At 37.0% G+C, this 22,584-nt stretch overlaps 1 protein-coding gene across 1 annotated transcript in view; it reads right to left on the bottom strand.

Moving 5' to 3' along the window:
* Window positions 1-2,577: 2,577 nt before the first annotated feature.
* Window positions 2,578-22,584, bottom strand: part of LOC132145113 (ribosome biogenesis protein bop1-like) — a 78,314-nt gene continuing 58,307 nt past the window's right edge. The window contains exons 8-16 of the mRNA XM_059555857.1: window positions 21,841-22,002; window positions 21,090-21,170; window positions 20,564-20,633; window positions 9,936-10,068; window positions 7,990-8,170; window positions 7,211-7,502; window positions 6,104-6,188; window positions 5,813-5,920; window positions 2,578-2,985 (exon numbers count right to left, since the gene is read on the bottom strand). Coding sequence (XP_059411840.1) covers window positions 2,832-2,985; window positions 5,813-5,920; window positions 6,104-6,188; window positions 7,211-7,502; window positions 7,990-8,170; window positions 9,936-10,068; window positions 20,564-20,633; window positions 21,090-21,170; window positions 21,841-22,002 — 1,266 coding nt within the window. The 3' untranslated portion in view covers window positions 2,578-2,831. The remainder of the gene's footprint in view (window positions 2,986-5,812; window positions 5,921-6,103; window positions 6,189-7,210; window positions 7,503-7,989; window positions 8,171-9,935; window positions 10,069-20,563; window positions 20,634-21,089; window positions 21,171-21,840; window positions 22,003-22,584) is intronic.

The following is a 22,584-nucleotide window of genomic DNA, read 5'->3' as shown; positions in this document are numbered from 1 at the left end:
GTAACGTTTAAGAACATCAGCAGCGTTGAAAACGTGGCTGGAACTGCACTGAATTGAAATCTGCAAAGGCTATTATTTGCTAGCGATGGAGATCCTTATTAGATGAACACCGCGTGTGCTGTCTACTGTTTAACAGGTAATAACTTGGGCTACATTCGATTACAGTACACGATACCACTGTGACATTAGTTTGTTGTACGTGTGTGGCTTATAACAGAGGGGAGTCAAGTTGAATGCAGCTTCCAAAAGACAAAAAATAGCCGATTAAGATTTTATTAATTTTAATACAGTCACACCGGTGTGAGTACGTTCAGCAAGTCATATCATCATCAGCTGCTAAATTCAGATCTGTGATTGCTTGCTGGCGCTTAGCCGGAGATAGATGCGTTTATACAGCGCTACGCATTATAACCAATCACACATGATTCTTTTGAGCTTATTAAAGCATTGGCCAATCAGAGGCGTTCCGATGAGTCATCGCTAAAATACCGGTGCTTCCTCCACTCGCTCACTGACTGAATACCTCTTTCTGGCGAATTCTCTCATCAGAAACAACAAAGTGCAGATGTTTTTACGAATCTATAATTAAGATATTGATTTCACAGTGTTAACAGTTTCAGTGATTTTAATGGGAGTTTCTGAGAGTGATTGAAATCTAGACGGTCAGTGAAAATTATCTAATAATGTAAATGTTATTTGCTCTCTTTCTGAACAATGAAAGATTAGTAGCAATATTTATATCACATTAACTTTCAATGTTAAATTCACATTTAATATAAAGTCAGTTGTATTAAAAATAAGTTATGGCATGACGCCTATATCTGTTACTTAAGTAAACAGACAGGGTTTTATAATAAATTACATAAATTAGAGTAAAGGCTGATGAAATATATACATTTATACACGCACACATACATTACATACATTTTATCTATATATCTAAATAAAAATAGGCTCAGTATATATGACCCAAAGTAACTAGTAACTAACTACTTGAGTAGATTTTTTATCCGATACTCCTTTACTCTTACTCAAGTAACTATTCAAGACTAGTACTTTTACTTGAGAAAATATTTCTAGAAGTACTTTTACTTTTACTTGAGTACAGTTTTTGGGTACTCTACCCACCTCTGGTTAAACATTATTTACACGTGAGAGTGATAAAGAAATATGAGAGTATTAAGAAAAGAGAGTGTAATGTTGCGTGATAAAGCAAATGAGGAAAGGGTGAATTCAAGTATGCTTATCAACGTTGCGTGAATTAATTTAAAACTTTTTCATTTTTCAGTTTGTTTCCTTATTTCTTTCCTAACGCCAATTCCGCATCTTTAGCTATAATCATGGTGAGAACCCGTTCATCTATACACGAGTCTTTTCTTCACACAAACCTCTGAGGACAATATACAATGTTCAAATAACCAAACCTACATGGGTTGTGGGAGGAAATCGGACCACCCGGCATAAACCCATGCAGAACTAGTTTCAGCTCACTGGCTTCAACTATTTAGCAACATTTTGCTTAAAATGTACCTCATTTAGTTAGTATTTTGATTCACGACTATTCTTATTACAACCAGTTTTCTGTCTTTTCTTTTCAAATCACCCTTTCATGGATGATTTGTAGAGAATTCCCCTTAAAACATGCCAAAATAGTCTAAATTGGTCTCTGCTAGTGGTTTTTAGAGGGGGTCTTTATCAAACTTTACATTACATTTTGTCATTTAGCAGACACTTTTATCCAAAGTGACTTACAAATGAGGACAACTTGGAGGCCAACTTAAACCTGCCAATCTTAGTTTTCAGCAGTTTTTTTGGTTTGTAAACCCATTTACTTGAGAATGTAGATATTTCAATATAATTACCACATCAAATATTACAGTACTTTTCATGCTTGGTAAGCATTTTACAAACACCTAAATCCCTGGAGATGCTGGAAAGTAAACAGAGGACTGCAATCTCCACACAGAGAGGCTCACAGCCTTGAGATGATGTCTGGATTTGAGAGAAGGACCCGCAGGTGGACGGCCTCAATGAAATATGATCTATAACACACAATGCTGTCTGATCAGCGGCGTCTGGGCCTCTCAGCATAGGAAACGAAACCAATTCCCAGACCCTCGCTGCATATAATTCAGGAGTCCTGAAAATCACACTCGCTGACCTGTGGCGGGAAACCAGAAGAGAAAACAAACTCCAAACACCCTTCAAGAAACACCATGTTTAATTAAAATGTAACTGGTCTCTGAATTACAACTGGTAAAAGTTTCAAAGGTAAAAAATAAAAAGCGACATGCTGATGCTGGTAGGAGTGGATGGTAACGCCATTTTTGGATGAAACGCTTCAGAAGGCGGTTTAAGAAAACATCAAGTCTAAGTGAAGGACAGACGTCTGCAGCTTTGTTTCATGTCTTGTTTGCTTTGGCCAGGCCCAACGTTGGACATTTGTTTCATTTCAAATTCGGCTTCCTTGTCCAAGGATTAGCGGTTGTGCTTGATTTGCTGTGGGGCACTGACAGCCCAATACGGAAACGGGCCTTTCCGAGTGCACATGGTTTTGGGTTTGAAACCAAACCTGTCCTGTGGGAATCTACGAGCGGCTGGATATATTTTCTTCTTCTAACATAAAAAAAAGGCAAAACATAGCTCAAAACACATATTATAATGACATGTTCAATATCAGATCAGGCACTTGATTCCTGCCAGCAACATGTCAATGGCCTCGGAGAGCAGCAAGTCTAAAAATCCTCATCGAGTCGTAACTGGCGTGTAATTTCTGGTTTACAAAATTTGAGGTCACGGCTCCCAATGGAGGGATATTTTCTTTTTGTTCTCTAGGTGAAAAGACGGACTGTTCCGTCGGCCCCGGAGGAAAACACCCAGGGTTGAGTTGGGTGGAAGGTCACATCAAGGACCCCGAGGTCATGAGTGATGGTGTGACCCTTCAGAACCTTCACTGGAACAATCAGAGGATTCTGCAACAAGTCACTGTAGGATTAACACAGACATTAGAAAGGTTAGTTATTCAAAAATGCCTCTGAATAATGATTTTCATGAAGTCTGGCACCAATAACATCTTAAATGCCTGAATTCTTTTCTGCCAATAGATGTTTCTTCAACTACAGACACTTTTATGACACACAAGTTGATTTTTATTAAACATAACAGGTTAAAAAAAGTTTTTTTTGTTATATGAAAGTCATATTAAAACCATATTTGAAAATTTTTACCATGCCTTCATCTATTATTTATATTCCTTTAAAATTTATTTTATGTTTGAAATATTAACTTAAAATATTTAAATATTTAACTATAAAATATATAACTATCATTTTTTTAATGTCTTATGTGCATTGTTTAAAAATTAAATGCTAATTATTTAATTATGAATTAAATTTGGTTTGTTTTCAGTATTAATGTAATACAATTACTAAAAACTAAAATTAACAATTATCACATGCATACAATTTGAATACTGTACAGATTTACATAAAATATCTTAAATGTCTTATGCACAGATTATTTTTTTTAATAATATTAAATTATACAATTTTGAACACTATAGTAATTTATATACTAAAAAGCAAATATTTTTCAAAATGGTTTATATATATATATTTTTTTACATTGACCACAAATGTAACCAATTTAAAAATTATTCACAAATTGTTTCTAACAAAAAAATTATCTTATTTATAAGTTAGTATGCTTGCTTATCAAAGATGCATTTCATGGAAAGATGGCAGAACTAAAAACCATTCAACAATTTCAACATTAAAAAAAAACACTGAATAAAAAAAAAAGTATAAACTGCTAACAGACCTCTCTAATATAGTCTACTTTATTATATCTACTCTATTTTTAGCTTAGTCAATCATCCTGTCCTATTCCAATGAAAACAATTCCTTTTTCTCTACAGAAATTTTGTGGTAAAATCTGTTGCCCATTTCTTTTAACTGTCTGAGGGCCATAAAGGCCATAAAACAGTGAATTCTGGAAATATGCTTTGCTGTATATGCATCAACAGTTTGACTAAGGAAAGTAAAAAGTGGAAAAATAACATGAGATCCTCATTTTGAGTATAAAGAGATCTATTAAGGCCAGCTGATGAAGGCCTTTCATCCAGATCTCGCTTGCCCTGTACCACACATGGATCATTAGCTTCGCTCAAAGAGTGTCCCTAGCAACTGACTTCCATAGTATGGAAAAACAAAAAAAGAATACTATGGAAGTCAATTGCTACCAGTAACTGTTTGGTTATCAACATTCTTCAAAATATCTTCTATTGTGTTCAGCAAAATGCCAGATATTTATATTATTTTATTCAGATTTATTTATTTAAAGTGGTTGGCATTCATTTATAATATTTTTAATTATTAAAATGTAAATATTTAAACTAACAGATTACACATTAACATTATGTTTTTAATATTATCACTGCATACTGAAAAATGTTATTATTTTCATTTATTTCATTCATTTCTTTTATTACTAACATTTATAGATTTAAAATAGTTGCACCATATATATTTATTTATTCATATTTCGATATATTATTTTATTTATTGTTAGTAGTGGGCAGTACACCAACTACACTGTATGCCCTAAATTTGTATATAACAGTTACGTTTATTTATTTATATTTTTATTAAGCTTTCCTGTCACATGACTTCAATTTTTTGTCTTGGCAGTCCATTGAAATAGAGTCAAGAGAGATAGAAATTACATTTGTTACACAAACATTTGTTTGTTTCGGGAAGTCGTGGCCTAATGGTTAGAGAGTCGGACTCCAATCGAAAGGTTGTGAGTTCGAGTCCCGGGCCGGGTGTGTGCTCACAAATTTGTATATAACAGTTACGTTTATTTATTTATATTTTTATTAAGCTTTCCTGTCACATGACTTCAATTTTTTGTCTTGGCAGTCCATTGAAATAGAGTCAAGAGAGATAGAAATTACATTTGTTACACAAACATTTGTTTGTTTCGGGAAGTCGTGGCCTAATGGTTAGAGAGTCGGACTCCAATCGAAAGGTTGTGAGTTCGAGTCCCGGGCCGGGTGTGTGCTCACAGTGTGTGTGTGTGTGTTCACTGCTCTGTGTGTGTGCACTTTGGATGGGTTAAATGCAGAGCACAAATTCTGGGTATGGGTCACCATCACTCACTTTCACTGGAAGTGGAAAGTTGATGCATTGCATTGTGGGAAACAGTATTCCTTGAAATATACTCAAGCGTATACGGCACATCTCATCTAAACTAGCTTACAGCACACATTATGTACAGTAAGCACAGTACACACACTATTTCTGTGAAGTGACATTCAGCCAAGTATGGTGACCCATACTCAGAATTTGTGCTCTGCATTTAACCCATCCAAAGTGCACACACACAGAGCAGTGAACACACACACACACACACACTGTGAACACACACCCGGAGCAGTGGGCAGCCATTTATGCTGCAGCGCCCGGGGAGCAGTTGGGGGTTCAATGCCTTGCTCAAGGGCACCTAAGTCGTGGTATTGAGGGTGGAGAGAGAACTGTACATGCACTCCCCCCACCCACAATTCCTGCCGGCCCGGGACTCGAACTCACAACCTTTCGATTGGGAGTCCGATTCTCTAACCACCAGGCCACGACTTCCCCCTCATTCATCCCCCTCATTCATCCCCCTCATATTTACTGCTAGTATGCTATTTAAAACGCAACCGAAGAATAGAGAGGGATTAGAAAATCAAAGAAGAGAGAACCCAGCAGACTAAATAACACTGGGAAAAAATAAAGAGTAAAAATCCGGACAGGAAGACGATTAGACTCACTTGTAGACCATCCCATGACAGACGATGACGCTGCCGTCATCAGAGCCAGACGCGAACAATGGGTAGTGCCTGTGGTAGGCCACGCTCCTCAGAGCCTTCTTATGATGTCTGTATGGACAGAGACACAAGACAGACCCATCAGCGTTCTGACAGCAGAGGGACGTTACACAGAACTGCTTCAAGTCCCAGAAGGAGACATTCATTTATTTGACAGGCCCAGCATTACCAACAATTTCCCCTGAGTCTGCCCCAGACTGTCCAGATTATAAAAACCTGCTCGTGCTGACTCACCGGAGAACTTTGTACGGTTTTGTGGACAGGTCCAGATCAAACCAGGCCAGACGACAGTCGTAGCTACCGCATATCACATTGTCGCCTGTGGAAAACGGGTAAAATAGGGGAAACATATGACATCTGACATCAAGAGAGTGGTCACTGATGTCACATGTAGGGACATTTTTGAGAAACCAAGACAAATATAAAACTAGAGTAACTTTCCTCTGGTCACTTCCAAACACTCACTTTTATATAACGTACCGTAACAGGCTACAGAATGCTGCCAGTTCTCATTTCAAAGGTTACCGTTAGAGGTTAACGTCCATAGCCGTTTACCCAAAAATGAATTTCTTCTCATTTATTAATCTCATTCCAAACCAATGACTTACTTTCTCACACAAAGTTTTTCAAAAAATGTCCAAGCTTATATTTTCCATTGATTCAAAGCCTATTCTGGACGTCTGAAGCTCCCAAAAGGACAAAAGAGAAAATTAAAGTAATCCATTCGATTTACGTCATCTGACGTAATAAAATAGACCCACATTTCAATCACCATTCACTCAAAGTCTTTTTCTCTGCTGTAGCTCTCAAATCTCATCTCATAATAATAGACACTCTGTGCATCATTTGGTTAGGAGACACACCAATGGTATTTAACATTAAGTTTATATCAGCATATTTTTATGTACATTTGAGCCAAAAAGTGCTGTATGTAAGCATCAAGTTTTAAATACAATGCCCAAAGCTTAGTCAAGCCTGATGTAAGCAGAAGTACAAAAACTAAGATGGTAACAGTTACAGGATAAATTGATCATTTCATAATATTAAAATGTAAAAAATGACTGTAAAATTGAAGAATTTGCATAGGCAAATTTCTTTACCACAGTATGTTCAGACATAATTTCCATTAAAATGATCTGATTTTACTCACAAAATTTTATTGAGTAACAGTAAAATGCGTCTGCACTTTTACTCTGCATTTTTAATTTGATAGCCCTTATATGCTTTGATTGTATTGGATATTCATAGGAGATTCTCCATAAGATCTCCTTTTTGAAAATAAAGTAAATTAGGTTTTGAATGAAATGTTGGTGACCCTTTCAGAAACCTCCAGTTACGTACCTCCTGGATGGATGGCCATGCTTGAAATCCATTTACAGTTGGCCATCAGTTTCTTGGTGAGCTCCTGTTTGATGAGGTTGTATACTCTCACGTAGCGCTGCGTGGCCACGAAGAAATAGGGCCTGATGGGGTGGAAGGACACGCACTGCACCAGACCCTTGTTCTTTCGGAAGGGGTTCTGTGTCCTGCGTTTGCTCACCTGGTGGATGACCACCTGGAGGCTGCTGCCGTTGTCGGGCATCACACACGCCAGGTAGTCGCCTTTCCCGTGCCACGTCACCTGCCGCACGGCCTTCAGAGAGAGAAGAGAGAGAAAGTGGGTGGCTGGAGGTCAGAGGTCAAAGTCATTCTGTGGTAAATCCACAGACGATTAATCCAATTATAACCTCAAAGACAAGCCGGGACTAAATTTACTGCAGTTATTAATGCCGGCTCAGCCTCTGCCAGTCTGCAAATGCGTGTTGCTGCTTTGCTTTTTCCAGTAAGCTTAATTGGACACTAGAGGCGTCTTAAATTTCTTTCCATTTCAGGAAAAAGACGACCACAGGCTTGTGGCTTCTGCCAATAGCTAAAAGCCTCTGGCTGTGGCTCACGTGAGAGACGGACGGACGCTCTCAGAGGGGATGAGAGAAGGAAAGAAAGACTTTTCATTTCTATTGTTATCTGGAAAATATTGAATTAAACAGAGGAGAAATGTGACTTGCTAATGGTAATCGTGATGTCATTCTTATGAATATATAATCAGACCATTGTGGTGTGCTTGTATGTATTTTGATTACCTTGGGGTGTTTGAGGATGAGGCGGTGACCCTGCTCGTGCCCATCGCCCTCTGCGACGGCCCACTGAACAAGCTGATCCTTCACTTCCTCTGGATCCTCATAGGAGGAGACCAGCTGATCTGTAGCAGTGCAAACCAGCCGGTCGCCCAGACCAGGGTTCAACAGGACAACAGTATCATCACTGCACACAAACATCATGCTCATTTTCATCCAGCTCTCCATACATCAGATAAAACAAGCTATTTATCCAACCATCCACCTATCTGCAAGTCCCAAGTATCTAACCTATCTATTTACACATATTTAACCATCCATCCTCTACCTCTCCAACCAACCAACCCATCCATCCATCTATCCATCCATCCATCCATCCATCCATCCATCCATCATTTATACATTCATCATCCATCCATCATCCATTCATCCAACTGACCTACTACCTAGCATTCCTACCTAGCTAACTAGCTAGCTATAATCCACTTCAAATGTTGACTAGTGTATTTAACATTTATTGAACTATAAAAACATCCTCTGGATGTCCAAGCATCCATCCATCCAACTATTCATAACTATTTAGCGACATAAGCCAAATAACTACCATAAGAAAAGCTGCATTTCCATTACTTTTCAAATTGCACAAAATGGAATTGCGAATTGTAAACACGTACATTTTGCAAACTCACCATATATATCGCAAAAAAGTTTTCTCAGGAAAAAAGGGTTGTTTTTCATGTAATTTGAAAGGAATATTTCGCAAAACTCCAATAAAAACATTTGTTTTTGCGCAATTACAGGTCACCTGGCATACGTAAAATTCACATGATCATTCTTTAATGTACTAGAACATCCAAGAAACACCTTGTACAAGAACGCTCTTTAGTGTAAGGGGCTTTCCTTCCCATTAATGCTTGGATAACTCCTTTTGTACACTGCACACGTCTGTGTCGCATTGCAGCTCTTACATGGCCACGGGAGCCTCTCAGCATTGCTTCACTAAAGATACATGCCTTTGTCCTTCAGTTAAAAATAATGGCTGGTGCGGTGGCTGCAATACGGAAATCTACCAAAATCAGTCGCCATGACTTATCGCGAGAAGAAAACTATGTTTGAGTTGCATAACATTTTTTATGGAAACGCAGTCATTTCAAATAGTTTTTTTACTTGACATTCATAAAACTTTGCAAAGGTTTTGCATAAATCTGCAGTGAATATGCAGCTTATGTTTATCTATTCATTCTAGCTATATATCGAACCTATTTACCAGTCAACATTTGAACTATTTAAAACAATCAACAGCAGTTTTTACAGCAATATTTCTTGGTGAACCCAAAATAGTCCAACACTATCGACTTCAGTCATTTCTCTGGTGGTAATAAAGGATCGCTTTTTGGTTCCTCTCTCATAGTTAATCTAGTGTGTGTAGCCTCCATATCTCTGATAAGCACAGTGCTAGTGTAACTTAGTTTTAATTTTGCGCAAGTTGCAACTGTTTCGTTCCATGCAACAGAAACACTCGGTGTAACGGAGCCTTTATGATTAATTAACCTTGCCGTTTTAAAGCACGGTTAATCGTGAAACCGGTTAATCGCTGCATTCCTAGACTATCGCATTTGATTAATTGTGCAGCCCTACTTCCTAACTATCTAATCAACTAACAATTGATAAAAGCTGGCTATTTAATAACAAATACTCTTTAAATTCCTTAGAAGAAAAGTTCTTAAATGTTACTCAAATTCCAAAATGAACATTTGATTGGTCTTTCCTGAGGCTTACTAAAATAAATCTTACTAATTAACCAGACAGTAGCTCTACACCCATTAAAAATAAATCCTGTAAATCATATGCTGTAAACTAATATACAACTCAAAATGAATGTAAAATAAAATAAAACAACAAAAAAAAACATTCAGATGCAGATTTTAGGAAAAAAACGGGGCGTGTCTTACTAGCTGACAGCGACCAGACAGATGGATGGATTGGGATTCCAGGCCACGCCCTTCACGGCTCCGCCCACCTCCACAGTCTTAAGGCATCGTGCTGTACTGACCTCCCAGAAACGCACCGTACAGTCATCAGAGCCTGAGGTCAAAGGGTCAAAACAAATACTTCAATGCATTCATTAGAGAATTTACATAAACTAGTGTGTTTCAGAATGACTTAATAAAACGGGTTATGGGTAAATGTGTTTAACATGGTTGTGTCTCAGCGTCTGAACAGCTGAGAGGACACAGACGCAAGTCTCTGGCACAAGCAAAGCGTACTGTCAGCTCAACGGCACTTCCTCTCACAGCAGCACACATGGAGGATAACTCAACCTTGCGCCACACAACCACTGTGACACACACAGCAGCACTTTGGCATGGGTGCACTATAATAATACTAAGATTACTGAAGGTGATATACAAGGAGAAGCCGGGTGTGTAAAGTTTGTGTTACTGCTGTTAGACGGTCATTATTTAAAATGAGAGCCATTTATGTCATATACATACAGTATAATTTCTAATAATGAATAGCTGATGTCAAAGCCTACTATGTGTTAAAATTTAACTCTTTTTAAACAAATAAAAAGATCTAGCAATCAATTTATATTCTCTCTTTAAAAAAAAAAAAAAAAAAAATATATATATATATATATATATATATATATATATATATATACACACACATATATATATATATACAGAAAAAAGAAAAACTATTAAAATAATAAAAATTATCTATATTGATTTTGCTGCAAACTTTTGGCTTTTTAACAGGGGTTAGAATGTTAAACAACTGATAACTGAAAAGTTGTAAATTTGCTGCAAAATCTAATTAAATAGTTTTTCCAAATAGAACAATGTGATTTTACAAAGCTTGTAAAATTAAATTGTACACAGTTACCATACTTAAAGCATAATTATATCCATATCCACATTATAAAGGAATAATTATAACTAGGTATGCACCGATGTATTTAGGATTTTTTAAAGCCATCGGCAAATCGCAAATAGTATGAAAAAAGCAGATACCAATAGTTTATTAATTAACTGCATGGAGACAACGAGTTGCAAAATAATTAAATGCTTGCCAAAACAAAAGAAATTTGTGCAAAATATAGTTTGTCAGACAGCATAGTGCGGCCTATGCAAACGTGACGCTGATTCATCCAACGAGTGAAATGCCCGCGATCAACTGTAAATTCATAATAGGTAAGTCACAATGGCAATGCCACTGACAATGGCATCGCAATGGAATTAGAGTTTACATCTGAGGATATGTCATGAACCGTCAAGCACTAAGCCTATATTTATGTGAAAATTAATGGCAGGTTATACACAGCTTTTTGTTTGAAACCAGTGTAAAACATCAGAAGGTCACATCACGCACCTGCAGCGTTTCTGTGAACGAAGCAAACAGAAAAAATATTGGCTACATAAAAAGGAATATATAGGCCTATAGACAGAATATATTTTACTTAAATCATTAACAGATTAACAAAATGAAAGAAAAAATAAATTTTTTTGGAAAATAAAGCACTCCGAAGTACAATGGAAACAAGGAGACGGAAAAAAGCTATTTTCTTAATTTTGCAAAAGCTTTACAGTTTTGAATGATGTTTGCTTCTATCTGTATAACCAACCAGCGTTGGTATGACAAATTACCCACAACATTTGGGAAAACAATGCAGTGATTGCGTCGGTGCCTCACACGCACATACAATAAAATTTTGCTAATTTTACATTGCAGTCTGTTAATTATCAAAATAAAATGGAGTATAAAAAAAATTAAAAGTTACACTAGTTTGGGGTGACCACCGCATGCCTCATTTGTGAAGGACATTGATAATGCAAGCGAAGAACAAAACATATAGTCTAGGCATGGTTCGATTACCAGTTTCAAGTAGTGATGCGCGGGTCAGGGTTTTTTCCAACCCGTGGGTCCCGCTTTTATCAAATTATTTGGCTCGCCCCAGCCCGCCCCGCAAATAAAGTAAAACTTCTTGACGGTCCCGACCAGCCCTGCCCCGCGCATCGGGGTCATCACGTAAGTTACGTTGCTACTTAGACCTTCGTTTCGTAACCTTATCAATATAGGCTATAGGTAATTGCACTCTGATGTTTCAAATCTTTTAGGTGAACGAATCGTTCTCGTTTACGTAATCCACTGGCCATAGACAGTAAAAGACTCATTTCTCGTTCAATGAAGTTCCTCCCACAATAGCGCGCGAGCGCGGCGCTATTAGCAGCGCATGCGCAGCTCGTGAATAGCTCTGTGAACTGTTTCATCCTGTCAAAAAGAGTTACTCAAGATGTGACGGAGCATGTGACTTGTTGAATGTAGTGAACGAATACAATCTTCTCGTAGGTGAAAGAGTAGAATGAACTGTTACATCTCGTTCGTGAATGAAATGAATGAGAGTATATAGGGTCAGTCGGCCAAGCATGTAAATCTCGATCAGCAATCAGATACAAAGCGCAGTTATTGGTGCACATACGCTTGTTTTCATATTTGGAATACAGAACATAACTCCACGTTTAATCCCTGATAAAACCTCGTGCTTTGTTAATCTGAACAGTTTATTTAAGACTATTTATTTAATGCGATCATGCACACACTTTAATAAAGCCAAATCAGTTTTTGTCACAAGTAAATACGTTCGTTGACTTAAGACATAACACATAAGACACTCTTTTTCGCCAACTGCTGGCGTATTTGTGTAATATGAAGAAATAGTCACTGAACGAATCAGTGAATGAATCATTTTGGTGAATGAACTGAAAATCAACGAATCTCTTGAAAGAATCAAAATTTCCACCACTAAATTCCATGCAACATAAATGGATTTTTAAAAATTTTGTTTTTAGTGACCCGCCCCAACCCGCCCCGCAATAAAGTGCCAATTTCTTAACCCGCCCCAACCCGACCCGCGGGGCCGGCGGGTTATGAGACGACCCGCGCATCACTAGTTTCAAGGTATACTGTGGTTTCAAAACCACTAATATTTTCCATTATACCGTTCCTGCGGTATGCGCTGGTTTCCATGTCTCCTCAAAGACTGAAAGAGTAGGAATCCTTTTGGTGCGAGCGAGCGGTCAGTCACGTGTGTGTAGGATGGCTGAACTTAAGGCCCGGGTACACTTCACATTCAGTGTTCCTTTCAGTCTCGCGCACAGCCGCGTCCGCACAGCTTTTGAAAGTATATACTAAACCATAGATGAGCGTGGACGGATGAGCTTGACACATGCGCAGTTCCACGGGGTGTGCGGCTGTCCGCGAGCACTCTTGATGATGAAAATAACGTAATGCTGATGGTTTGCAGACGGCCAGATAACTCACTGTTCATGATGTACAAACTATTGGAAGAAAATCCTCAATTTTGATTTGGGGGTTTATAATTATGTGTTTCTGATGGGAGCTGACTGTCTTCTGAAACGTTTACGTGGTATAGTTTCACAAAGCTTGTCAGAACATTCAGTTTTTGCTTCAAATTGGGGAAGTCGTGGCCTAATGGTTAGGGAGTTGGACTGGCAATCGAAAGGTTGTGAGTTCGAGTCTCGGGTCGGCAGGAATTGTAGGTGGGGGGAGTGCATGTACAGTTCTCTCTCCACCTTCAATACCATGACTTAGGTGCCCTTGAGCAAGGCACCGAACCCCTAACTGCTCCCCGGGCGCCGCAGCATAAATGGCTGCCCACTGCTCCGGGTGTGTGTTCACAGTGTGTGTGTGTGTTATCACTGCTCTGTGTGTGTGCACTTCGGATGGGTTAAATGCAGAGCACAAATTCTGAGTATGGGTCACCATACTTGGCTGAATGTCACGTCACTTTCACTTTTTTTTTTTCACTTTCAAATTGGGTTATTAAATCAAATTATGTGAATGATTATTATTATATAACTCAATGATATGAAATTTTATGTATATGAATTATGTGACAAAAATTAAATAACTGTAATTACAGATTTAGGTTAAATAAAGATGTCAGATGTGTCCAGCTGGAAAATTTTTTTTTTTTACCCAGTCATTTAAAAATAAAAAATTTCAGAGTTGTAACAACAATACAGTGAAACAGTGGTATTTTTGCCTACAGTTATTATGCCATCAAAATCTCATATCGGCACATGCCTAATATAGTCTAATAATAGGTTAACATCCAGATACTTCACCAATATGGAAACATTTGGATTCGTGCAGAATGAGAGAGGTAGGCTTTAGTTTTGCTTTTAAATTAATTCGTTTTGGCTTGATGCTTATATTTAGCACAACTTTAGAGGATTTGTTGTGGAGAAAAGGGAACTAAAATAGCCTTACTGTGTCTGCAATTTTGCTTTAATTTACCAGTATTTTAGCCTACATTATTTCTGAATGTAATAATAAAATGCACGCACAACCTAATAATTTAGGCAGTTTTTCCAACTCAACACACTTAGGAGTAATGTTTTTTTATTTATCCATGTTGAAACATTTTTAAATATCTTGAAAAAATACTTTAATGTTTTTAATGCGTTGACAGTTTTTTCTTTTGTTTAATACACATGGTCTTTGGTAATTCTAGAAAAGATGATGCTGTATTGGCTATGAATAAGTGAGTTCATTTTTTTAGTTAATTAAAAGCTGCACTTTATTATTATTATTGGCAAAGAAAAAGTAAAAAAACAAAAAAAACAACAACGTTATTAACCGGTATGTTTGCCCGGTTTCACAGAGGAACACAGGAACAGAAACTTTCAAATACTGATTCTACTCGGAGTGAAACAATATTTATTTTTTTCTTGTTTTTAAGCCCTGCTTTATACAGTTGACCAATATCTGTATCAGAATTGGCCAATAGTAGTTTGTTAAAATCGATATCGGCCCATAAAATCCTATCCGTGCATCCCTAATTATAACATTAAAATATATTTATTTTTGTGATGGCATAATGCAGTTTAATAACACTTAACATAATTTCTCTTTAAATTCACTTAAAAAACAAGTCGTCTAATAGGTATCCACTCTGTTTCATTCAAAAGCTCTAGATGTGTTAGACGGGAAACCCCTTCCTAGTGTCAGCCATACAACATCATAAGCTGCCATAAAATCTCATTTTAACTTTTATACCTGCATGCTTCATAAACACAGGAAAAACAACACGGGGGAAACGGGCCTGGCCTGGAGGGTGGAGTGTAATAACTTTAAATCCCATAATCACTTTTTAAGTATTGAGCTGTATGGCAACAGATATAGCAGGAGGGACGGGCTCTGTGGCAGACACCCGCTGGCGGTCAGAGGCCTGTCTGGCCTGCACAGCTATGTGTGTGTGTGTGTGTGTGTGTGTGTGTGAGTGAGTGTGTGATGCAGGGGACACCACAACCTTCCTGTAGACATTCAAATATGGACGCTGACCATAGATAAAATGGGATGACGGTAATATTTGCCCTTATGGAGGGAAAAAACAGCAATGTTAAAAGTTCATTTTATAGGACAGTAATGGCACTTCGAGACAGAGAAAACAAATACAGTAATGTGTCTCAAAGGATGACCGAAATTAGATGTTAAATTCAACAAGAAGCAGCATGGAGCTGGAACTGAATGAAAGTGATATAGTTGTTGTTCACAACTGTGCAAAATAAATACCAAATGACCAAGACATTATTATTATTCAGGTTAAAAGCCTCCATTTGTAATTTACATAGATTTTTGTACAATTGAATGACAATGGCAAAAAACGCCAATGAATTTAAAGGGTCATGTGATAAAAAGCATCTATTTCTCATAGTTCATACCTTGAAATGGCCCCTATATGTCCAGGGTTTCTCACACAGGGTCATGTGTGTGTTGTGTAGTGTATTTTTAGGAGTGTATGGGTCTGAGGCATAAGCACTTCCTGTGGCTGAGCAGGACCACTCTGATCTCTCTGATCTCTTTTAGCCGCTCTGTTAATTTGTAGTTGTGTTTTTGGACGGCATCCAAGAGCTTCCTTTTTATTTTAAACTCCAACTTCACAAATGCACCCAATGCCTTCACTCTGAGAATCAATTCTCGATCTAGCTTTTTTTTCTTTTCTTTTCTTTTCACGGTTGGACTTTTCTTAGTGCTGGGTGTTAAATTGAACAATTAAAAACAGGTGGATTCAGTTTGTCTGTATATTTAGATAAATGTATATAATCTTGACCCCACACTTTAAATCTGTTCAAAATGTTAATCTCAAATAAATTAGTCTTCAGATTGAGGTCTCCGCTGATTCAAGAACACGTTTTGTGCAGTGAGTTCATGGTGTCCTCAGTGACAGTGTCAATCTGAGTTTATAAATGTCATCGCTCGTCTTCGTTTGGCCACATCATTACTGAGGAATGCCGTTTGAGGCTCTCTCAGGCCATGATCTGAGCTTTGTAAATGTAAATATGTACAGTCGCGTAACCTCAGCCCTTCTTCACCGCTGAAGGGCTGTCATAGACTGCAGTATGACTACAGCGCAAAAAACTGTAACTGTAGGTTTCACGTGCTGTAATTGCAGCATTTTCGTTTTGCGAGTCTGTAAATCCAAATTCTTGCGAGATTCTCATCCTTGCTGCATGTTTGAAGTCTTCAGAAAAAGTGTGTTGTCATCTAAAAAAGTTCTCTTCTGTGTGGGATTTTTTCCCCACTGTTTTATCTATAAGTGTCTGATGACTTAGTAAGGTACGAGGTACGTGATGAAGTTTAATACTTAAATTACTGTTAAATTAAAGTTTGGGGACAGTACATCTTTTTTTTTTTTTTTGGAAATAAAGTAATACTTTTATTCAGCAAGATAAATTTGTTCAAAAGTGACAGTAAAAGCATTTCTGTTTTTGAATGTTTTAAAGATTTCCATTTCAAATAAATACTGAAATCAAGCTTACTGCGGTTTCCACAAAAATGTTGTTGACTATATAAAATATACTGTTTTCAACATTGGTAACACATATTTCCCAAGTAGCACATCAGCAAATCACGATGATTTCTGAAGGATCATGTGACACTTTAACCTTCACAGTAGTTGAAGGTTAAAGGTTTGATCAAATCACTAACCTTAAGTATAATAACTGGTATTAAACATGCTTGACCTAGTAAACACCACTATCAAGAATAAAAACTAAACGGAGGAGCAAACTTCTGGTGTTTCATGATATTTGCAGGCATTTAAAATTAATAAGCCCAGTTTTACAATTACAACCATTGGCTGCACTACCTCTACAAAAGACTTTCCGACTTGCAATTCCCAAATCAGCAACACAAAACTGGGAAAGCCCAGAATGCAGAGGGTGAACAAAGTCCTGGGACAAAAGAGTCACCAGTGCTTTGTCATGAGCAAGAAATGATCTCTATTAAACACACACCAAACAAACCCAAGGAAAGTTGGGCAGGCCCAGGGTGAGAATGCCTGGGAGGTTGTCAACTGGCAATTTTTACTGTGGGAAAGGGCATTTTATTACTGCTTTAATATATTTTATAAGCTAGACAAAAGAGCAACCCCTCACTGTAGTGGTTTTGCATATGCGCTTTATGAAGTTCTTTGTTATGGACGACTGAGCAGATATTGCCTCTAAACTGCAACCGCCCCCATCTACAAACTTTTTCAATATTTTCCGCTCTTTCCTCCTGCTTATCTGAATCCCAACTGCAAAGCACTCTGGGAAACCATTTCCATTCTGCATCTGAAAGGTGGGTATTGTTACCTGGATCACCTCATTCAAATTAGACGGGCAAATTCGAAAGCATTTTCATACTGTACAAATATCATTTGGTTTCTGTGGATTTGGCCACGCCACTGCCATCGCTAACGCTGAGTGAAATTGACTGCATGTGTTATTAAAATGATGCTTTCTACTCGTTTCGTTCGAGTAATTTATATACCCCTCGAGTTAATGGCAATCAGATGCCGGCCCTACTGAGGGAATACATTGGATTATAGTGTGCATTTATGTATCTAAAGGACCACAAACTGAAAATACGGATAATGATCAACAGACTGCACTCAAGAGAGGCCTTTCCTCCATTATGAATCAAATCTTTTCAGACCTAAACATATAATACTTACAGAACTGGAATCACATTTGTATTGCTTTCATTATCATGAGGAAAGTTAAGATTTAAAAAAATAAATTAATAAATAAACCTTTCAATACAAATCAAGTTTTTGATTACACTTTGTTTTTTTAAATAAAAGGGAAAATCTAGATTTGCAAAGTGTTTGTACAGCATTAAAAAATTACATTTTAGAATTATATATTTTTTTAAAGAATAAAAACGTAATTAAAACCAAAAATGAAAGATTTGCACTGTGATTGTCCAGCATAAGAGAAAGTTATTACAATTTTATTAAAGGTTATGAAAACATTTTTTAATCTTTAAATTAATATGCATTAATAATCATGGACAACAGGACCATGATTACAATAGAAAATAAGGTAATTTTCAAATTATCAAATTTATTCTGAAACGTGTATCTAAATACTATAATAATTGACGACATGATTAAGAAAGTGTCTGTCCTGCATTCAAAATAACAAATGACTCAAAACAGACACGTCAACAAGTGAAGCGGATTCCCAGAGTGGCTAACAATAAGGACAGGCTGCCAAAACCTATAAAAAATAAAAACCGAAATCCATCTAGAAGGGAGGAAAAGGAGACCTATCATGAGCGTGTTGTGATTGATTTATGCGCGTTGTGGAGCGCCAGTGAATAAGGACATTTCAGGCACATCTGTGCTCATCCTGGCTCTGCCGAAACCCACAGGCCTCCCGTAATCTCTCTCATCTCCAAACGGGTCGCTCGTCCCGTCAGCGCAGAGCCCCGTCTCCCTCCGCCAAGAGCTATGACATCATGGCGGGTGAGTGAGGAATGATTTCAGCAGCTTGTTAGCTACCGCTGAGGTAAGAGCGCTGAGACAGACTTCACCTCAGACGGTCCAATAACACTTCACATACAGAGCAGGGGCCACATTTAAAAGAACAATAAAATATAATAATAGAATATATTTGTAATAAATTCTTATTATGCATAGCTTATTATTAGGATTGATTATTTATTTTCTGCTAAATGACTAAATGTAAATTTATAAATGACTTTCTCCCTCTCTCTAGATAGTGGTCTAGATTACTTTCTCCCTCTCTCTCAGGGGTTAAAGCAAAAAAAAAATCCTGAGCCTGAACTTTTTCTGGGGGTGGGGCAGCACATGCAAAGCATGCAATGACTGCGGCAACTTTAACATTTGAAAGGATACTATGGCAAAGTTATTGCTTTATTTATTCAAACTGATTTTCATTTTCATGAATATGTGGTCCACCTGAAGAATGAAAGCTGTATCATATACACTTGGAAAATTAAAAGCTATATAACCGCTTATCGACACTATGGGTGTAACAATCCATTTAGCTCACCAGATGAGACAAAATACAGATACTTGGTTCAATAGAACATGACAATTTAATACTATTTTTAAAGAAATTTTAATGACAAAATATTTGTCTTTTAATTACAAAAAGTTAAACAAAGCAGTTGTATTTAGAAATATTTGAACTAATCTAGGGCTGTAACTAATGATTATTTTGGTAATCAAATAATCTGATTATTTTGACAATTGAGCAATCTGATATTTTTTAGTAACACAAACAGACCTAAGTGAAAACCAGGCTTTAGTATGACTATTTATATATAAACTAACGATGATGCAATAATATATAATATATATATAATATAATAATTGATAAAATATCAAAACCAAGAAATTACATGATTGTATTGAACAACACTGTTAAAATACATAATGGAATATGCTTATAAATAATATGAACATAACCAACTTAAGCACATTATGTATTAAAACAAATACTCGCAGAGGGCACAAACGGCCTGATGACATTTCACTTTACAGCTTGATTAAACCATGTTTAAATCCATAACATTTTTATATTTGGCCACATGCAGTAACTTTTTTGAAATCGCGATGTACAATACATGGCATATTTAGACATAGGTTGGTGTATTCTCCTGTGTTGGCAAAGGTTTATAAATGATTTACATTACAAATCTAGTGAGATAATGCACACTGTTTTTCCAGATCAACGTTAATTCACATTCACAGCATATACAGAGGAAGAGTTTAGCCCCTTTCACACATACAGTATTCACTGGTAAATTACCAGGAAGTTACCATTAATAGATCATGTGTGAACAGGACCTTTTCAAAAATCCCGGCAAATTTGTTCTGGCAATCATATCGTTCTTATGGAGATGACATGATTAATCTGAGCTGTTTACAAAGCTCCGCTGCTTTATAATGTGCTTTTCTATGCAAATATGCAATAGATGGACAAGCTATCATGTCAATATGGACCAAAATCTCTGAGGAATGTTTCCAACACCTTGTTGAATCTATGCCACGAAGAATTAAGGCAGTTCTGAAAGCAAAAGGGGGTCCAAAACAGTACTAGCAAGGTGTACCTAATAAAGTGGCCAGTGAGTGTATGGTCACTGTGACTCCGCCAAGTAAGACATCTCTTGATAATCATTACCTGTACTGGACATTTCAGTGGGAATATCTGTCTTAGATAAGGGTGAATTATGAACAGGGAAAGACAGGACTCACCGGATATAAGCCACTGTCCACTGGGAGAAACGCTGATGCTTCGGACCAGACTAGAGTGTCCGCGGTACACCTGTCAGACACAAACACAAACACCAGCAACATCAACACAACATGCAGAAACAGCAGAGAAGAAAAGCAGACAGCGAGAGATCATTCAAGGACACGTTCGGGACTCTATTATTTCACAGTAGTCTCTTACCACCAAACATATTTAGTTGATTTATTAACATTTTTGTTCTTCTTTAACCCAGTCCAAAAGAACGTCAGACAAACCCGGTTACACATTTGCAGTTTTACAGTCCCACTCTACAATTTCAACAACAAAAATATTCTCCTTCTGATCTTTACACCCACGCAGTACAGTAAGTAACGGTTTCCTGTCTCAGTAAAATCAGAGCTCACTGTCTTGCCATTATAAAGTCTGGCCCAGACATATCTGAGGATCTGATCTACAAGCTGCTCCTCTGACTGTCATCATCCCAATCAGGCTGTTAACATGATCCCAGACCAGTTTAAGATGACGTACCAGAGACTGGGTGGTTGGGAAGGGCTGCAGGTCTTTGGGTTTGGGAAGTTTGGGAATCAGGTCCTCTGGGTTCACATTCACCTGGATGAAATCAAGACAACATTCTTGACAATTTGAAGACAAGCTTTGCAATGCATTTAACTTCTGTAACGTCATTTGCTACTAGATGAAGGATCGGTTTTATTATTTGACTGCTTTAATGCTTTAAAAACCAGTTACAACATAAAAAAATTAAATAATAATAATAATTATATATATATATATAATATTATATAAAATATGCAGGGTATACAGTTTATTAAAGTAGAAATAAGAGCAATTTTGAATTAATTATATTTAAACATTTTAAATATTAAATATATTTATTATAATAACTTAATATTTTTCTTAAATATATTCATGCATGTGTGTGTATTTATATATACATAATAAATACATAGTACACAAACATATGTAAACAAAAACTTACTTTGGATGAGATTAATCATGATTAATCGTTTTACAGCACTCATTTTATATATGTATATATAACTACTATATATATATATATATATATATATATATATATATATATAAAATATTTACAATAATTGAATAAAAATAAGGTGGGTATAATAGAGTTTTTTTTTTTTTTTTTTGGTGATTCTGCAAATTCATAATTCTGTTTGGTGACGTACAGAAAAGCCATCTTCATCTTTAAGTATTGCCTGTACAGTTTATTTGTACAGAACCCGATGCAGAGGTCTCTCACCCTCATCTTGCGCTGCCGGGGACACAGGTACAGGTCGAGGCAGCGCTCGAACCGCTCGTGAATGAAACGTGAGTATGCGGGAACGGCCCGCAAGCAGGCAAACTTCTGTGGCAGGAAACTCAGCTTCCTGTCCTCGGGATCCTGCTGCTCCCATGCCAGTCTCTGAACAAACACACACATACACAACAAAGAGCAAACGTTATGAGAACTTGGACAAAGCCGGTCTAATGAACAGGTGCAGGCAAAATTTGGTTGTATTTAAAGATTAACTTGCAGAGGGGATGCACGTGTTCACACAGAGTTAACTATAGCATGTAAAACGTACACAAATGACTAATAGGCAAATCAAACCGGCTTAATGGAGCTGGAGGCACAGGTGTGAAATGATGTGAGCGTTTAGCCAGTGACATTTTAAAGAAAGAGTTCACTCAGAATGATTCTGCCTTTATTTACTCACACTCATGTCTCCAAACCTGAATACATGCTGCTTTTCAAGTTCATGGTGACCAGAGCTCAACATAAAAACAGTGCATACAACTATTTCATATCTCCTCAACTAATGTTATAGTTTGTGTGAAGTCCAAAATTTAAGCATCAGAGATGTGTGTTTTATAATATTCTTATCTAGAACTACATTTTAATTAAATATTTATTCGGTGTAAATGTAATAAAAGTTTAACATGTTAGTAAATATAAAAATGCATATGTTTTATATTAATTATAATTATTAGTTATAAATTAAAT

This window comes from Carassius carassius, chromosome 8 (assembly GCF_963082965.1).
Source record: "Carassius carassius chromosome 8, fCarCar2.1, whole genome shotgun sequence".
In the NCBI taxonomy this organism is placed as follows: Eukaryota; Metazoa; Chordata; class Actinopteri; order Cypriniformes; family Cyprinidae; genus Carassius; species Carassius carassius.
The sequence above is the reverse complement of the archived record's forward strand: the minus strand, read 5'-3'. Positions and strand labels throughout refer to the sequence as shown.